Here is a 19,354-nt window from a genome sequence, read left to right on the forward strand (position 1 = left end):
AAAGCATAATTTAGTATGTGAAGACCCTTTTTCCCCTCTGCCATATCATGGAACACTTTCATCAAATTCGATTTGAGCATCTCTCAGAATTTATAGTAGAACTTCATACTAAAAATCATTCAGGCTAGGTGCCTTATTTTCAATCATATCAAAAACATTCTTGGAGACCTCAACCTTAGTAAAAGGTTATCCTAGTCTTCCTTTATCATCATTCTTAATTCTAAAATTATCCCAAACCTCCTCTTTCATCCTAATCCTCCAGTTATTCACCTCCTCAAAAAGCTTTTGATAATAATCCATAATTTGTTCCTTTATCTGGTCCATATTACTAGCATATCATTTATCAGTATAAACTAGATTGAGTTTTTTCTTCTACAATTTGCAACCATATAAAAATAGATAGTATTCATATCTCTCTTAGTCAGTCACTATTGACAGGATCTTTGCTGCCACATCAGCTCCTCCTTATAAGTCTGATTCAGATTAAAAATCAATTCGGCTCTTGCAATATCCTCCTCTTTATTTAAAGCTCTATTCTCCTCCTCAATATCTAGAGCAATGAGGCTCTCAAGCCAAATCTTCTTTTGCTCTTGATCTTTCTTTTTGATGTTCTTACTCCATTCTCTAAGACATTGTCTAACTTTCTTAATTTTCTGAGACTAGTTCTTAATTGCAGTATTATCTCCTATAAGAGTGTTCTAACATTTTTGCACCAACCCTTCAAACTCATCTTTATAGAACCAGTAAGATTCCAATATGAAAATGTTCCTCTTTCTACTAACTCTTCCAGAATCCACCAGTAAAGGCACATGATCATAGCATATCCTTGGTATAGTAGTGACCACTACTAAAGGATATGCCATCCCCCAATCAATAGATACAAAAACTCTATCTAGTAAAGCTAACATAGTATTTTCTCTCATATTTGACCATGTGTATTTTCTTTTATTTAACTTGAGCTCCTGCAACTCAAGCTCATTGATGACCCAGTTAAAGAGCCTTCTCTTTCTCCTCCCACCTGCTCTTTCTTTTCTATCAGATTGAAACATGGTACTATTAAAATCTCCACCAACTACCTATTTATCCCCCATTCCATTGTTTAATAGTCTTCAACTCTTCTTAGAGAATTTGTTTATCTTCCCATTCTTGGGGCCCATACACATTAGTAACCACTCGATCCATCCTTTTTTCTTTGCTCCTAACTTGAATTGCCATAGAATGAGCAAATTTCACACTATCCATTACCTCCAAATTAGTCTCATTAATCCCAATCGACATACCTCCAGGTCTGCCCACTGTAGGAACATAATCCCATAATGTAATCTGACTCCCTCCTAGAGCCTTTAGACTTCTGTCACTCATGATCATTTTCTTAGTTTCCTACAAGCAAATAAAGTCAAAATTTTCTTGATATATAATCTCCTTTACTCTTCTTTTTCTCTCATTACCTCCCAAACCTTTAACATTTCAAAACAGGCCCCTCATGTTTTACCATCCTGACCCTCCTTTTCTTGTTGAGTCTTATCTCTTAAAGACGCCATATATTTTTCAGCTCCCTCCCTTTCAAGCGCTTTTAGAATTTTTAAATTTTCTTTTCTTTCCTCATTATTGTTACCCAAATATATCCCATAAGTATTAGCTATAGAGACTAGTTCATACAACATAAAGAGATCTATACCTGAATTACTCTTTCTCTTAGCTTGTTCCAGAGCCTTTGTCCTTCCCCACCTCTGCAATTTTCTACTGAATCTTTCTGTCATGTCATCCAGTTTTGATAAAATTTCTAATGCTCCTTCTAGTTGGCACTTTTGGTATTGAACTCTGTTTCTTCTTTATATATTTTCTCACTCCTGTAGTCTGCACTGCCTGCAATGGTTCCACCTCCATAATATTTTCCTCATTATAAACAGTCATGTGTGATTCCTGTTCTTCTTTAATAGCCTTCTCTTGTTCATCAATCTCATCCTCCCAATTATTATTCTCCAGCTCCAAAGAGACCTCATCTTGATTCACACTCTTTCTTTTCCACATTCTTTCTCTGATAATAACTTTTTGTCCTCTGTTAGTTCCTCATTTAAATCCTCTAGAGTGGTCTTTTCAAGGGAATTCATTGACACATCCTCTCTCATTTTTATGTTATTATTTTCTTCTTTTGTATATGACTCTTTCCTCAAGAATTCTTTAGGATGTCTCCTTCAGGTCTTCAACCACCCTGATATCTATTTGTGTCACTGAATCCATTAACACATTATGCCAAATACTTAGCCTGTTTCTATCTTTTTTTTCCCTCTTCTCCAGCAGAATACTTAATCGGAGTGAATTTTTTTCTCACCCCAACTTTCCCAAGATTTAGAACTACTATGTTACATGTTTTGAACAAATCTCATTTTCATCCATTTAAAGTATTTCTCAGGCTATGGTTTCTTCTCAGTCTCTTCTACCTCACAAGAAATTTCAAAACCATACCCTTTACAATCACAACTAATTGAACTGAGATATCCACAATATCTTTCACCATTATTTTCAATCTAGCATATTTAAGATTTATCTTCTTGCTAGTTTGATCATCAACCATAACCAAAAATTCAGAAGATTAAACTATTTTAAAAAAATGAATATAGTTCCAACAGTGTAATGTGATACCTACAATACGTATCCAAATTGGCTCTCTCCTTCCAATCATCGTGGAATCCTTTCTCCATAGTGAAAATTTCACTTAGGCAATCTCCAAATCTATTATCCCTAGCTGGGAAACCTCCTCCATCTTTTACATCGATGAGAAATCAATTAGATACTCCTGACCCGATATTGCTCTAGCTCTCCAAATATGCCCCCACGATTGCATCGCATCCATCACCAATTCCAGATTATTTGTCGATATCCATCCAAATCCTCTTGCAGCTCCTCTCATCATCTCCGATTTGGGATTTTTTTGTGTTAAATAGTTGTCATGTAATAGCATAAACATAGTATGGCAGATGATAGGAAGAGCTACATGGTTAGCATTTTAGCTTAAAAAAGAAAAGAACTCACTATTGTCCTCAATTTCTACTATTAACTACCAAATTGCCCCTTTGGATATTATGATTTTTGTTCACTTCTTTATTTCATATGAGACTAGCCTGAATTCTCTCAGATTATCTTTACACTATACTCATCCCAGAAGCAAAATATATAAAAATCCATTCATCTATTTGTGATGTCTTAAATATGGATATGATATAAATGCTACGTTACTTGAACATGAAGTTTGAAATGATCTCTCAAAAAATAAAATCGATCGTAGTTGCCAGAAATTAATAGCAATTTTGGGATCCATGCTACGTTAGTATTTATCCATAAAATAGGGAAATATTAGATATAGATAATAAGAGAGGATAACACCACTACATTTTTCTTGAGCAATACTACAATATCCTTTTCTGGGTTAGATATCTAGTGCATTATATCTCTTTCTTCGGTGTATAGTTAACTTGCTGAGTAACGTAATCTTTTCTGGATGATTCTTGAATTTTGAAAGTATGTCCACGTGGAATTGCAGCTACTAGTGGACATCAAAAGTAATGCACATAACAAGAAGTAAAACTGAAAATTTTACTATAGAAATTTGTTAGGTGCTGATACCTAAAATCACCTCTTCTGACTTTAAAATAGTTCTACTCTTATTTTTTACCTTAATCTAAAAAATTATTCAAGGGTATTAAGGTTAGTCTCCATCTATAGTTATTTTAACTTATCTATATGATACATACCTTTAACAAAATTTGCAGCAAAGTGTTTTTATGCATTTTAAGCAAGACTAGAATGATAAATATCTATACAACAAAGTTTGAGTAATGATAAAAGCAAGATACATCATATTTTTATTATGAACTGGCTTGATCTGATCCGTAATGATCCTGGATTAGATTGGGAACGTGAATTTCGAAGAAAGCTACATATGATTTAGCCGTTGGATCTTCCTGAAATTTGGATATGTTGTTGTCCTTGAAAAGAGCTTTCCAATAAATTTAAGATCGTTGAGTTTGGATGGCTAGATTTTGAGATATTGGCTGTACAGTGACCAAAGGTCGGGTAAACATTAGCTTAATAGTCCTTCAATGGCTAGATAGATGCTAGGTTAATTCCTTTGAGTGAAGAGAGAGAAGTTGTTATAGAAGAGGGGGATTAAGAGTTAGAGGAAGCCGACCAAAAACTTGGGCGGTAGAAGGAAGGAGGTGGGAGAAGGCGCCAATAGCTAGAGCAAGAGAGAAGGAAATAAAGACATAATGCCATTTTCAATTATCATATACTATTCTAATTAGAGTTTGCTCCATATATTTATAGAGGCTCACCCTAGGGACTCATCAATTAAGTTAAAAACCCTAACAAACCAATAATTTTTGCCACGATGCATTCAAATGCGCTCGATCGCGTTCGAATGCGAAATTACAGTCTCTGTCGTTGCGAACGTATGTAGACGTTCGAATGGCCCGAACCCGTTCAAACAAGCAAATCATGTTATCTATTTTTGTGAATCCGTGCAGGCGTTCGCACGGCCCGTTCGAACGCGGTCCTTATGTTCAAACGCTCTTTGGCAATGTTCTTTTATTTTTTCAAACAAAAAATTAATTTGATAAATAGACTCATTCTAATAAAGCTAATGTCGCGAGCGAAGAACCAAGTCATATTCTAATAGTTCGTATGAATTATTTTTTGTAGTTTCTATATATATTCTCTTTCATGCTCGCCAAATCTTTATGCGTTATTTGAAAGCACAATGGTTCACAATCAGCTTTTAATCATTAAGGTTCCCACAATTATCGGTGAGTGATTAATTTATATATACAATGTGACCTAGTATATTTATGCTCTATGTTATGCTGTATTAGTCCATTTATGCAGACTAGCTTACACGAGTAAAAGTTTGGATATTATATCCATGTACTGTAAACTACATGATTTATTACGTGCAAATATGATATTCCCTTAGGAAATGACAATGGTTCTTTCAAGAATGACTACATCCTAACAATACTGTTTTAGAAGATAAAATATTAGCTCAAAATTCGTTTAAATGGCTCCTTAAAATCTAGAAAGAATAAAATGCAAAGAAAAAACAGCCAAGGGCCCATCCAATATTCTCGGCAAAATCAGTGGCATTTTAGTCCTAGATGTAAATGATTTAAGTAAGATAAGGTGACATTATTTGCCTTCTACGCATCCGTGGAACACCTGCACATATATAGAGAGGTGGACGCGGACACGTTTCTACATTCCCTCCCGTCTCTGTACTAATCATGCTACTGAGACTTAACCGTTATAAATTATAAGATATTGCATACGTATCCGTCTAAAAAGAATTATTTACATATTTATCGTTTAAAAGTTTACGTTTCGAATGTATAATTTATACATAGCCTTCGTCATGGCCAATTTGGTCTATCAGATCGAACCAAGCCGAAACATCATCAAACTAAGTCGAGGAAATGTACAAATAGATCTTTTAACTCTTATTTTTCCCGAGTTATTCATGGATATATATGATGCATATATAGGTGTGAAAATGTGATCGGAATGCTTGATATAAATATATCAAATAAGCATGCATATTGGGCATATGTATATTGGGAGTAAGGAAATTAAACCATGTTAGCTTCCCTCGGGAGATGCACAATAGAGATGAGAGATTGGAGCTTGTGATAGCAGTTGCGGGAAAAAAATGTGTGTATGTGTGTGCGCGCGCGCGCGCGCGATAGAGAGGCGTGGGGGAGAGAGAGAGAGAGAGAGAGAGAGAGAGAGAGAGGTACTGGGTTGTGGTTTTTTTTTTTTTCTTTCCATCGGATGTTTGCTTCACGCAAGCTGCTAAGTGTTGGACTGAGAGGGGGAGAGTAGGCTTCGCTGCCTGGCGTGGCTTTAAAGACTCATCAATACAAAGAAACCAAAATTAAATAACAAAAGAAAGAAAAGAAAGCCCAAACAGTGACCCTAACACCTTACTCCACATATAGGACAAATAATTGCCTAAAATTAATTTCACCCACATCAACTCCTCATCCTCCGTCTTCTTCCCTTCTAAGCTCTCTCTCTCTCTCTCTCTAAATCTATACACCATAAGACCATGATCTAACCAAACAAAGACATATAGCAGCATAAAAGGAAAGCTAGGATAACCGCTATGAGCGGAAGCAGTAGTAATACTGTAGAAGGAGGAGATGGTTGTGGTGGTGGTGGTGGTGGTGGTGGAGGTGGAGGTGCTGGTGGTGGGCCTTGTGGGGCTTGCAAGTTCTTAAGAAGGAAGTGCGTAAGCGGATGCATATTTGCGCCATACTTCAATTCCGAGCAAGGCACAGTGCACTTTATGGCAGTCCACAAGGTGTTCGGCGCAAGCAATGTCTCAAAACTTCTGCTCCATATCCCCGCCCACAAGCGCCTCGACGCCGTCATCACCATCTGCTACGAGGCCCAGGCCCGGCTCCGAGACCCTGTCTACGGTTGCGTAGCCCACATCTCTGCTCTCCAGCAACAGGTTCAATCTCTTCTCATAGTTAAAACAATTCAGTTAGCTAAATGTTAGGTTTTGTTTCATGGAGCTATCCGTAGTAAACTTTACAAAGCTATGAGACGTCGCTCTCTAGAAAGGAAAACCTCACAAGCTAAGCAAGCGAAAACATTCCCTTAATTACTTTTATCCAGCTCCATCTTAATTAATTATCTCTAGTAGATCACAAGAATATTCTTGAATTTGTAGTAATGATATCAGAAAACAACTTCGTTTTGTTCTCCACCACCAGGTTGTAAACCTACAAGCGGAGTTATCCTACCTCCAGGCCACGCTTGAACAGCTGACACCACAGCCACCGCGCCCTCGAACGCCGCCGGCGGTTCTCACATCGCCCCCCTTCTCTATAGCGGATCTCCCCTCTTCGACGAGCTTGCCCATGAGCGTCGACCTCTCTGCCCTCTTCGGCCCGTTGGTGCAGCCCGAGTGGTCTCTCAGGCAGCAGCTCACGCCTGGCGGCGGCAGCGGCGATCTCCAAGCATTGGCGAGAGAGCTGATCGACCGGCAGAGATCGGCTGACACGTCACATCGGTCCCTTCCACAGTCCAAATGAGATGATGCACTGACCATATCGATGCAGCTAAAATTGAAGTGATAAGAGATTCTCGAGGATGCCCGGGCTATACGGGCATCGGCGGTTTTAGTGTATATATATCTCTATACGATTGCTAACCAGAGACGGAACAATCTTCCGTTCCTTGCTCCTATGTTGAGATGAGTGGAATCTAAGGTAGTACTAATTGGCACAACAAAAACATACCCAGTCACTATCGTAGTGGCGTCCAGGGTCATAATAAAAGCTATTGCAAAGTTATATTGACCTTTTTTTTTTTTCTAGCATATGAGTAATGAAAAAACCATAGACACACGTATGTATCTAACCTCTAGGCAATGATATCACTCTTTCGTTTAAGTAAAAATCGAAAGAAATATTTAAAACGAAAGCAGAGATGAACGCCAAGATTTTAACGTGGAAAAACCCAAAACGGGAAAGAAAAACCACAGATCCAAACTCGGATCAAAACCAATTACTATGATAGTAGCAGTTACAAGACTGACTCACAAAACAACCCGTCGATCCAAACGATTTTATTCCTTTTAGTCTTGATCGCTAGAACCCACGATTCACTGCTTCTCGTGATTGAAGTCCAATCTCAGTAGCTCTCGAGATTGATCTTTCGTCTAAATAGCCTTTAAGACGAAAGATTAAATTCTTGTAGATGAGTGGAATCTTGTTAGTTGAAGAACCAATGTAGCCTCAAGAAATCTCCTTCAATAATATTTTTTCAACCACCCTAGAGATAGGATTTCATAATCCTTATATATGATATTCAAGATAAAGCCAAATCCGAGTCTTATCCGTACTCATGATCTTCAAGATAGAGCCAAATCCGAGTCTTATCCGTACTCACAAAAGTCCAAGATTTTCAAACTTCATTGGTATGATTTGATCTCATCAACTTTGCTTCAATAATTTTGCAATTCTTCAAACCAGAGATTTTCTAGACTTGTGTAAAGCTCATATACATGTAAAAAATACACTTAGAATATTTTGTACACAATTACCAACAATTAAAAAACCTAACAACCTCCCCCTTTGACAATTTGTGACAAAACATCTAGTTTACAAGATATTACAAAGAATTCAAAATGAGCATTCAACAAGTTTAGAAGATTTCGCACTTCAATCCCTACAAATAATAAAAATATACCAATCCAAGATCAAGTGAAAATAACTTGAAATGAATAACAATCCAAACACAAGTTATCAAGCAAGCATAAGTTCAAAAGTACTTAAGCAAACAAAGTTCAGAGTTACTTTAAGCAAAGTTATAAACAAAGATATAAAGACTCTAATAAACTCCCCCTATGCCAACACTCCCCCTACACCAGTAAACTCCTAAACTCACCACACACTACACACTCTCCTCCTTTTTGACACAAATGTCAAAAACTAGGAACTCAGAGGGAACTGACGATGAAGAATCGTCAAGATGAAGTTGAGGTAGGTAACGAAGACGGCCTTGGTTTCTTAGTAACTGTAGGCTTTTTAGGCATTCTAGAAAAAAAAATCGCAAGATTCTACATATGCCCAAAGCATACAAAAAAAAAAACAAGAAATCCAAAAATTCTAAAAACCATGAAGATCCTAAGTGAAATCCATCTTCCACTTGAAAATGCTAAGTTATCACGTTCAATCGCAAAAATTTGCGTTCAAACCCCCAATTCAAAAAAATCAGAAATAACCACGGGCCATTTATAGATAACAGGTGGAGTGCCAAAATTATGTTTGTATCGCCCTGCAGCCGTTGATGTAGAAAACATTGAAAAAAAAACCCTTTTTTTTAAAGTAAAAAGTCTAAAAAAAAAATCAGAAATCTTTTTGGAAATGCACTTTTAGAAAATCAAAATAGATTCAAGACATAGAATATAACAATAAAATGAAATAAGTCATACACAGATCAATCAAATCATCAAAAGCATATTATAATCAATTCTAATGCATCACTCAAAATTAAATTAATCTTGATTGATCATAACAATAAGTATATGCAAGTTGAGCATAGATAACATAAAATTATCATCTTAAACAAACTTTCTTATTTAACAATGATGCAACAAGTAGTCAAACCGACTTAGTATAGAAAATTTTGCACTTTTCGACTTATTCTTCATAACATGACAGGAATTTTTCCTGTATTTTTTTTTACTGAAACATATAGGTGCAATGATGGCTTTCACACATAAGTAGGTAGCCTTTTTCTTGTAGTACAAATCAAACAATGTGCAAGAAAAATTCACATATGTCATTTTTTTTTTAATTTGCAAATAATGTACTGAGTCAAACTGGACTCTAAACAAGACGGCTTTCACACTAACTCATTGTAGCCCTTTTCATTGATCTTTTATGAATAAATTTTTGATGACTAAGCATGAGGTCAAACTATGCAAATCAAGGTTAATAGTGAGCTATTTAAAAAAATAATTCATGATATCATACTCACGCAAGAATACACATACGTTATGAGTGCATTAAAATTAGTTTCATTATAATAGAAGTCGAGGGAGTGACAAAATCAAAATTGATACAATATACTACAAGATGACAAAATTGATTATAATAACTCATAATCAAGAGAAAAATCATATTTTTATGTCAAGAGTATATTATTGAATTTAGGAGTGCATCAATTTTTTTTTATGACAAAAACTCTCGACAAATCTGAAACTTAAAACCAAAGAAAATTTCAAAGTAAAAGAAAACCTAAATCAAACGAAACGAAAAAAACTCGCAAACTAAAAAGAACACAAATCCCAATAAAATCAGTCCAAAGCACAAATCCCTAAAGAAGTACGAAGATACTCAAATATCTGTAAATCCAAAGGTTTTGTAAACAAATCACCCAACTGTTTCTCCGTCTCAACATATTCTAGTGCTAATGTTTTGTCTTCAACTAACTCGCGTATAAAATGATGTCGGATATCAATATGTTTTGTACACGAGTGTTGAACATGATTTTTTGATATATTAATAGCACTTATGTTGTCACAATAAAGCACCATAGTATCTTGTTCAATGCCATAATCCTTGACCATCTGTTTCATCCATAGTAACTGAGAACAACAACTCCCTGCTACAATGTAGTCGGCCTCTGTAGTAGATAAAGATATCGAGTTTTGTTTCTTACTGTGCCAAGCAACCAAATTGTTTTCAACATAAAAGCATTCATCTGAAGTACTTTTTCTATCATCACATGAACCTGCCCAAACAGAATCCATGTACCCCGATATGATAGCACCCGAGTCATAAGTAAACCAGATACCTAAATCAACTGTGCCACTGACATATTTTATGATACTTTTCACAGCAAATAAATGAGTCTCCTTAGGTTCATACTTTTCACACCGACACTAAATTCAATGTCTGGTCTACTAGCAGTTAAGTACAAAAGATTATCAATTATGCTCTTATATAGTGTCTGATCAACACTTTTCCCTAAAGTGTCTTTTCCTAGTTTGATAGTTGTATTCATAGGAGTTCTAGCATGTTTTGCATTGTTACATTTCAGATTATGTGAAGTTCTAACAGCATAGCAATTATTAGATGTTCTAGATCTAAAACATATAATATTACCATCATGATCTAGAATAGTACAATCATTTTTGGAGAATTTTACCTCATAACCTTCATCATAAAATTGATTGATGCTCAGTAGATTTACTTTTAAGCCCTTAACATAAAGAACATTTTCAAAAATAGAAACACCTGGAGTACTTACCTTTCCTTTACCTATTACATTGGATGAGTTACCATCTCCAAATGTCATAACTCCCCCTTCATATTCTTTGAGATTAGAAAATAAGGATTTGTCGCCTAACATATGTCTTGAATAGCCACTGTCTAAATATCACAAGTCAGAATTTAAAGCTTTCAAGGTAGTATGTATAACATAACATTTCAAATCACTTTTCTTGACCCATATGACCTTTGTTTTCATCCCATAAATGAAAGCACTTGTAGGTTTTTTCAAAAATTTGCAATATGGTCGAATATGCCCTAGAATGCCGCAATGATAGCATGTCGAAACAAACCTTTTTATAGTCACCTTTTGTCGAGGAGTGTGACTAGAGTTTACCTTTGGTACCGTCGAAGATTCACTAATTTGTATATTCAAGTTCTGTTTAGAAGGGTTCATCTAGGATTGCTTTGTAAATGCGGTTGATGGCTTCATGTATTCTTCCTTTTGTATACCTGCAGAAACAAAGACAGTTTTGTTATTTTTTGAATTACCAGTGTATCCAACACCATACCTGTCATTTCTAAAGATCTGAGCTTTTAGAATCTCGTCAAGTTTGTTCTTTCCTTTTAGAAATGTAACTTCCTTATGCAATCGCTCTAGTTCAATTTTATTAGCATTCATTTTATTCTTCGCATTGTCAAGTTATTCAGAAAGATCTTTGACACGTTCAAGCTCCAATTTGTACTTCTCCTCAAATTGAATTCTTTCTGATTCGATTATTTTGAGTCGTTGAAGTAGTCTAAGATTGCTTTTCTTGAGTTTAAATGACTCCAGGTACAAGTCATTATATGCCTTTTGAATTTCAGATTCATCTTCCTCAGCTGATAACATATCCTGATCATCTATACTATTAGTATCAACAACAAAGTTAGTATTAAGTAGAGAAGAGGCAAATGTTACAAAGTTTTCTTCGTGAGTAGTTTCTAAGATCGTCTAGGCTTCTTTTGCTATTTCACAAGTAGAAATTCTTCTAAATTCTTCCGAGAAAACACAACTAAAAATTATATTTATTGCTTTGCTATTCCAGTCAACTTTTTCATAATCTGTCTTATCCCATGATTCAATCGGTTTCTCAATAAACTCATCATTCACCATGTACATTAGTGGACTCCAACCGTTCACAATGGCCATCCATACACGCTCATCTATAGACTTCAAATAAGCTCTCATCCTAGCTTTCCAATATCCATAATTTGATCCATCTAAAATAGGAGGTCTAATAGATGAGGGTCCATCTCTATGAAAATCCATGCCTATCTGATCTCTCTAAATGAGTGAGAGAACCTGCTCTGATACCAATTGAAAAAACCCTAGACACACGTATGTATCTAACCTCTAGGCAATGATATCGCTATTTCGTTTAAGTAAAAATTGGAAGAAATATTTAAAACGAAAGCAGAGATAAACGCCAAGATTTTAACGTGGAAAAACCCAAAACGAGAAAAAAAAACCATAGATTCAAACTCGGATCAAAACCAATCACTATGATAGTAGCAATTACAAGACTGACTCACAAAACAACCCGTCGATCCAAACGACTTTGTTCCTCTTAGTCTTGATCGTTAGAACCCACGATTCACTGCTTTTCATGATTGAAGTCCAATCTCAGTAGCCCTCGAGATTGATCTTTCGTCTAGATAGCCTTTAAGACGAAAGATTAAATTCTTGTAGATGAGTGGAACCTTATTAGTTGAAGAACCGATGTAGCCTCAAGAAATCTCCTTCAATAATATTTCTTCAACCACCCTAGAGATAGGATTTCATAATTATTATATATGATATTCAAGATAGAGCCAAATCTGAGTCTTATCCGTACTCATGATCTTCAAGATAGAGCCAAATCCGAGTCTTATCTGTACTCATGATCTTCAAGATAGAGCCAAATCCGAGTCTTATCCGTACTCACGAAAGTCCAAGATTTTCAAACTTCGTTGGTATGACTTAATCTCATCAACTTTGCTTCAATAATTTTGCAATTCTTCAAATCAGAGATTTTTTAGACTTGTGTAAAGCTCATATACATGTAAAAAATACACTTAGAATATTTTGTATACAATTGCCAACAATTAAAAAACCTAACAAGTAAAATTAAGATGAACACGATTCTTAATCATCTCAGAGTTACTTGGTAGTATAGTGTAACAATGCAATCCAATAGTCTCTTTCACTCGACTTATCTTCGAAACCTAGCTTTTGAATCTCACTTTTACTAATATTACTTGTATCGATATTTCGTAAATCATAAATTCTCTAACATCCAATTCTCAATATTCTTAATAAAAATCATATATGAGTGATTCATGATAAATAATATCAATTTGTTAATATTTTTTGCAATTTTTCTGGGTTAGAAAGGTATAAGCCGTTACCTCAAAAGGGCACAAAACCTCAAGTTTATAAAATATCTAGAGTATCCCTCAATAAAACAGACCAAAGCTCATTAGGGACAAACCCAAATCAATGAGACAAAAAGGAAGTAGATTTACTAAAGGCAGCTAACCAATACGTGCAACATGATTAGCTCCTCTACCAACATAAAAAAACATAAATTATATTTAATAAAGACAACAAATGTTAAATATTAGACAAAATATGTTTAATCTTCCAAGGATCCAGAGGATGAGATTTGATAAGGTTCACCAACACCTACGAGTTAGATTTAATTTTCAAGTTGTGTAGTTGATGAGCCCGTGCCTAAATAAGCACGACTTTGAGAGCTTTAGCTTCTAGTTGAATGATCAAGTCCCCATCTTTAGGACTAGCCCCAGCAAGAATAGGTAAGCTCTTATGATCTTGAAATATGTAAACAAAGCAACCATAACTTGAGTAGCTAGATGTGCCTCATCAACATTGAGTTTAAGGGATTGAGCCAAAGGAGGAACCCATCCCTCACTGAACGTAGTAGCTCTTCGCTAAGGTTTGTCGATCTTCTCTTCCCCCCCCATTTTATCTCTTTAGCCAACTCCTTTCCTATTGGTAGTCACCGGTGTTTTCTCCCTCCTCCCTCCCCTAGTCTTATGGCTAGATAGAAGGGAGGAGTTTTCTCCTTCGTCGGTGGTCATCGATGTTTTCTATCCTTCCCCCTCCTCTAGCCCTCGACTAGGTGGAGGGGACTGGGGAAGAACTTTTCCATCGACCCTAGCAGTGTAATTAGAGGTAGATGAAAAAAGATTTAAAATAAGAGTACAATTATTACTTTGATATAACATAAAAATAAAATTATTTATTTTACAAAAATTAAGTACATGTCATAAATAGCATTAGAATACTATTATTAAATTTATTAAAATAAATATAAGTCAATCATTTTAAACTCATATTTAACTAATTAGTGAATTATATTAAATAATTAATTTTAATTTTTCATCGAATATTTTTTTTTATGATCACAGTGAAGATGAGCTCGTTTAATTAAGAAAAATATTTTTTGGAAGAGAGAGGAGAGAGAATATTGATAATATATAAAATTGATAAAATTATAATTAATTTAAAGTTATGTTAGAATTTATATATTATTTATTTATTGTGGATTGAATTTGGTTAGAAAAAATTTTAAAAAAATATTTAGTTAATTAACTAGGTGAGGCTCCAAACTCAAAACAAACATTGTGTACTAGCTATCTTCTCTTTCTTTCTCTCTTTCTCTCTTTCTCCTCATTTTACTCTTTCAGGACTTGCTGACAAATCCTTTTTCTAACTATTGGGTACTGCTTGCTGGCTTGCTATAGTACATTGAACCCCTCTCTCTCTCTCTCCCTCTCTCTATATACATATATATATATATATATAGTAGTCTCTCTCCTTTCCCTGTTTTTACGGATGAAAGAGATCTTAATCTATCTCATTACATATACATTATTATCTCTAATTTATTTATTTTGATTTAATTTTAGGTTGTTAATGCCTAAAGTCCGAGTCTTTTAAGAAGGTTTGCCCCGTGCTAAGATTTTTCGCTTTAAAAAAATAAAATATCTAGGCGACTGTAGATAGGTTTGATGCTCTAATTCATCATTGGTGGACTAGTAGCCCGTATCACTCCAATAATCCAATTCAATTGTTCCCCTACTTCAAAAGGTGTGATCTATAGATACAAATTTCATCAATCCAATCTATATTCTGTCAAGGTTGAGAAGGTTCTCAAGAACAATATTGCCGATTTAGATGCTGAAAAAAATGTGAATCATTATATATATGCCCTGGTACTAATTAATTTTTTTTAATAATAAACGTTCAATGAGATAAGTCTACCACACATTATAAAAAGAATAAACATAAAAAATAAAGCATGAAAAGACACTTGAAGACATAGGAATATTTATTGAAATATCAAATTACGTACAAAACCACGTAGTAAAACTTGGATTGAAATTAATCACTAAAACATGCAATTACTAGAAGCTTATAAATTACAATCTTCATGACTCAATTTGTAAAAATATTGTTTGCTAGCTCCCATGATATATCGCTTCTCATGATAGGTTTTTAAAACTCAGTGACCATTGAGATTGATCATTTTGTTTTAGTAACTATATAGACATAGTTCTTCTAGATTTGATATAAATGCAACGAGTGATTCAGCATGTTCCATCTAAAATCGAAAGGTGATCTCCAATAATCTCCAAAAGATGATTTTATGAGATGATAGACTAATTACTTACGATTAGGTACTCACCTAAAATATCAATTAAAGATAATATATAATATCTCTTTAAAGATTCTCAACATATTTTACAGACATGATTTCATAGAATAATATAATATGTGGAAAACCCTCTCCCACATTGTGCATATAGCCATAGCTTCTCAAGTATTTGCACAGGTAGAGATCAACCATTACACATCTAGCGGTATCCAAAGCATTGCACATCTAGATATCCAAAGCATTGCACAATTAGTGGACACAATACAAAAGCATTGCTTATACATCGAATGAGAATACATATATGGATGGCATGCATTGCATACATAGAGCCAACCAATTTAATGGTCAATTTATACATCAATCTACTTTATATCAAACCAAAATATATTTTTATAATTCTAAAAAAATATAATACAGGTTTTCTATCTTTTACATGAATATATATATATATATATATATATATATATATATATATATATATATATATATATATTCATGTAAAATATATTGTGAACGCGATGCAGGCATTCTAATGCGCGATCGAACGCACTTATTTCTCACTTCTCTGGATTTACGAATGCAATGCGGGCATTCACAGTGCGTTCGAACGGGGCGTTCGAATGCACAAAGCACACTCTTCACTCGCGTTCACAACCACGTTTGAACTCACTCCACCCGCGGTCGAATGCGACTTACAGAAAACTTATTTTCATGGAAATTAAACACTAAACCAAGAAACAAAAACACTCCTAGAGTGAATCCATGCTCGAGACGACATCAGTGAAGTCTGAATCGAATCAAATTCATCAATAATGACTCCATGGTTGCCATCCACACCTTTAGAGGCTAACCAAACAATTCAAAAATAACCCTAAATAGTACATTTTCGCTGACCGCGTTCGAACATGCCCGATCGCGTTCGAACGCACATATTTCTCACTTCTCTAGATTTGCGAACGTGATGCAGGCATTCAGAACGCATTCGAACGCACATATTTCTCACTTCTCTAGATTGCCGAACGCGATCTGGCGTTCGTAGGCGCGTTCAAATGCGGCGTTCAAATGCACAATTTGCACTCTCTGGATGTGTGAACCTGATATAGGCGTTCACACCCGCATTCAAACGCACTCCACTCGCGTTCGAACATGACATATAGAAAACTTATTTTTTTTAAGAATTAAACACTAAAACTAGAAACAAAGACATCCCTAAAGTGTATCCATGCTCGAGAGAACATCGGTGAAGTTCGAATCGTATTATATTAGATTTGTATATACAGATAACACAAAATGTGTGTTCGAACGCGGTTGACGAAAATCTACTATTTTTAAGATTAATAATTACCATTTTTGAATTATTTGGTTTGCCTCTAAAGGTGTGGATGGTAACCATGGAATCATTATTGAATGAATTGAGTTTTGCCCTAGTCTCCTTCATCTTCTTCTCTCTCGTTCTCTCGTTTCTCGGCATCGCCACTTCTAACCTCCCTCGACTGGCCACTTACCCTAGTCCCTTAGGAGCGGCCCACTCCTCCCCCTTCTTCCAATCTATCTATTAACTTACCCTAACCCCTTCCATCTCCCATAACCCTTCTACCACCACTTATTCACTGGTGCCACCCCATTACCATTGGTCCACCACCATCCATCATCATTTAGGATCTCGTGCCTCTATCCACGGATCCATAGACAGACTCTCTGATGTTCATCTACTTCTCAAACAATATCTCGAGATCCCATTATTCGATTTTCCTGAAATTAGATTTTTTGGAAAGCTCTTTTCCAGGGCTACAACATATAAAAACTTCAAGTTGATCCGATGACTAAATCTTTCAGGATCCCTTTCCAAAGATCCGTGTCAGATCATGTCCAGATCTGAAACATAGGATAGATCGAACCTTAGCCTAAGGGGAGATCGTATCAATGAAAATAAATAACTAATGCAATAAGAAAAGACTCTAATTAAGTGTATTAGAAATCTTCGCATTTTGGGGCTGATATGTTGACCCTTGGTTCCATCCTTCGAAGGTCTTCTTGGCACCTTCCTTGCGGACCTCTTGGCTGTCATTGTCATGACTATTGCCATTGCCATTGTTAAACGACAATGGTTTTGGCTTGGCTGCATGATTTCTTCTCCACTCATACTCATAAATTTTTTTCTACAATAGAGGTGGCAGTGTTGAGGTCCCTAACTCCTCTGGCCATATGCATCAAAATTAATCTCCGCTTCATTGATAGGAGCATTTAATAGGGACTTTATAGTCTTTGTGATGAAGGAAATGGGATTCAACGACTTGTGGCCTAACTTTTTGTATGCCCATAGCTGCAATCCGTTAAGGAAGAAGAACATGTAATTATCTTTTGACATGTTTGAGTTGGACCGCATCAAATAGGTGAACTCTTTGACGTAGTCAGCAAGAGCCTCGCTATGCTTCGGCCTCCGCAAGTCCTAGGCCAAGAACTCAACATTCTTGGGGTAGAATTGCGCCTTTAACTCATGCTTCAAGTCCACCTAAGAGTCAATATGAGAAAGACCCTTCTCAATCGTTGACACTACCATAGCATGGCATCATCTGTGAAATACATGGATGCGGTTTAGACTTCCTGACCCTCGTCCTCCAATCGTAATGCCTTAAGGTATCGCTCCATGCCCCAAAGAAAGTTCTCAACCTCCTTCACGTCGCGCATGCCATTGAATCCTCGTGACTCTAAGAAGCGTGGCCTAGGTGTGTCTTCACGACACCACCTCCTTTTGCGATAGCCCTCTCAAGAAGACTTACTCTCAATTTGAGATCGTTGACCTCTTTGACTTTGAACCAAAGCTCCTGAGAAGTAGTTGCCTCAGCAAACTCTCTCAACATTTTGTTGATCAAGCTCCGCTTTGAACTTGTGAAATTGAGACTTGAAAGAATCCATCATATCTTGGACAGTTTCTTCCACTGCGTGTAGGTTGTCTTCAAAATGGATGTTGAGATTCACCAACATTTCCAATCTATTGTCTACGCGCCCAAAGCAACCCTCAAGTGCAACCATGTGATCCTCTATTGTGAACTAGCCCAGAGCTGGTTGGTCTAGTCATGTCAGGGTTAGTCTAGTTGAGTTGAGTTTAGTCTAGGGTTGCTTAGAGGGCAAGTAATCCTAGCATAGGTAGCCACTATAAAAATGGTGTGGTTGGTGAAGGAAGGCCTATGTTTAATGCTATAGAGCAAGGCATGCCATTAAGCTTCCTGACATCCCGCACAAACATGTCCTCTACAGTGTTCGCCGTGCTAAGACTGAGAAGTGAGCATACTTACTCAGCTTGTCTACCACCACGAATATGACAGAGTACCCCCGCATCCCACACTATCGGTAGCCCTTTGATGAAATCTATGGAGATGTCCTCCCAAACTCGGTCTGGATTCTGTAAGGGCTGTGATAATCCTACTGGTGTAAATGAATCAGTCTTAGCCCGCTGGCACACCTCACACACCTTCACATGTGCTATCACCACCTTCTTCATCAAATGGAGTGGAAATGGTCCATAAGTCGCATGCGCAATCCATCATCTGCTAGCACCTAGATGCACCCTCTATCCAATAATAGTCCATCGCAGCTCGAGATGGCTCGCTACTTGCTAATTGGAGGTCCTTAATGAATGGAAAATTCGGCATCAATATGGCCGCCAACTCCGCTGGTGCGGGTTGCCGTGATAACGCATCTGCTGCCTTATTCTCTGCCCCCTTTTTGTATTGCAGCTCATAATCATATCCTAGCAATTAGGAGACCTATCTCTGCTATGCCGAAGTGTGAATGCGCTGGCTCATGAAGTATGGGAGACTCCGCTGATCGATCCGAATAACGAACTGTCGTCCGATCAGGTAGGGTTGC

The 19,354-nt window shown here is 36.3% G+C and overlaps 1 protein-coding gene across 1 annotated transcript; it reads left to right on the forward strand.

Annotated features, from left to right (window-relative positions):
* The first annotated feature begins 5,931 nt into the window (after positions 1–5,931).
* Positions 5,932–7,344, forward strand: LOC140763422 (LOB domain-containing protein 30-like). The gene is made up of 2 exons (XM_073101614.1): positions 5,932–6,508; positions 6,774–7,344. The coding sequence occupies exons 1-2, from the start codon at positions 6,158–6,160 to the stop codon at positions 7,092–7,094; spliced, it is 672 nt and encodes a 223-aa protein (XP_072957715.1). The 5' UTR covers positions 5,932–6,157; the 3' UTR covers positions 7,095–7,344.
* The last annotated feature ends 12,010 nt before the right edge of the window (positions 7,345–19,354 follow it).

This window comes from Typha angustifolia, chromosome 7 (genome assembly GCF_048772165.1).
Source record: "Typha angustifolia cultivar Huaian chromosome 7, ASM4877216v1, whole genome shotgun sequence".
NCBI lineage: Eukaryota > Viridiplantae > Streptophyta > Magnoliopsida > Poales > Typhaceae > Typha > Typha angustifolia.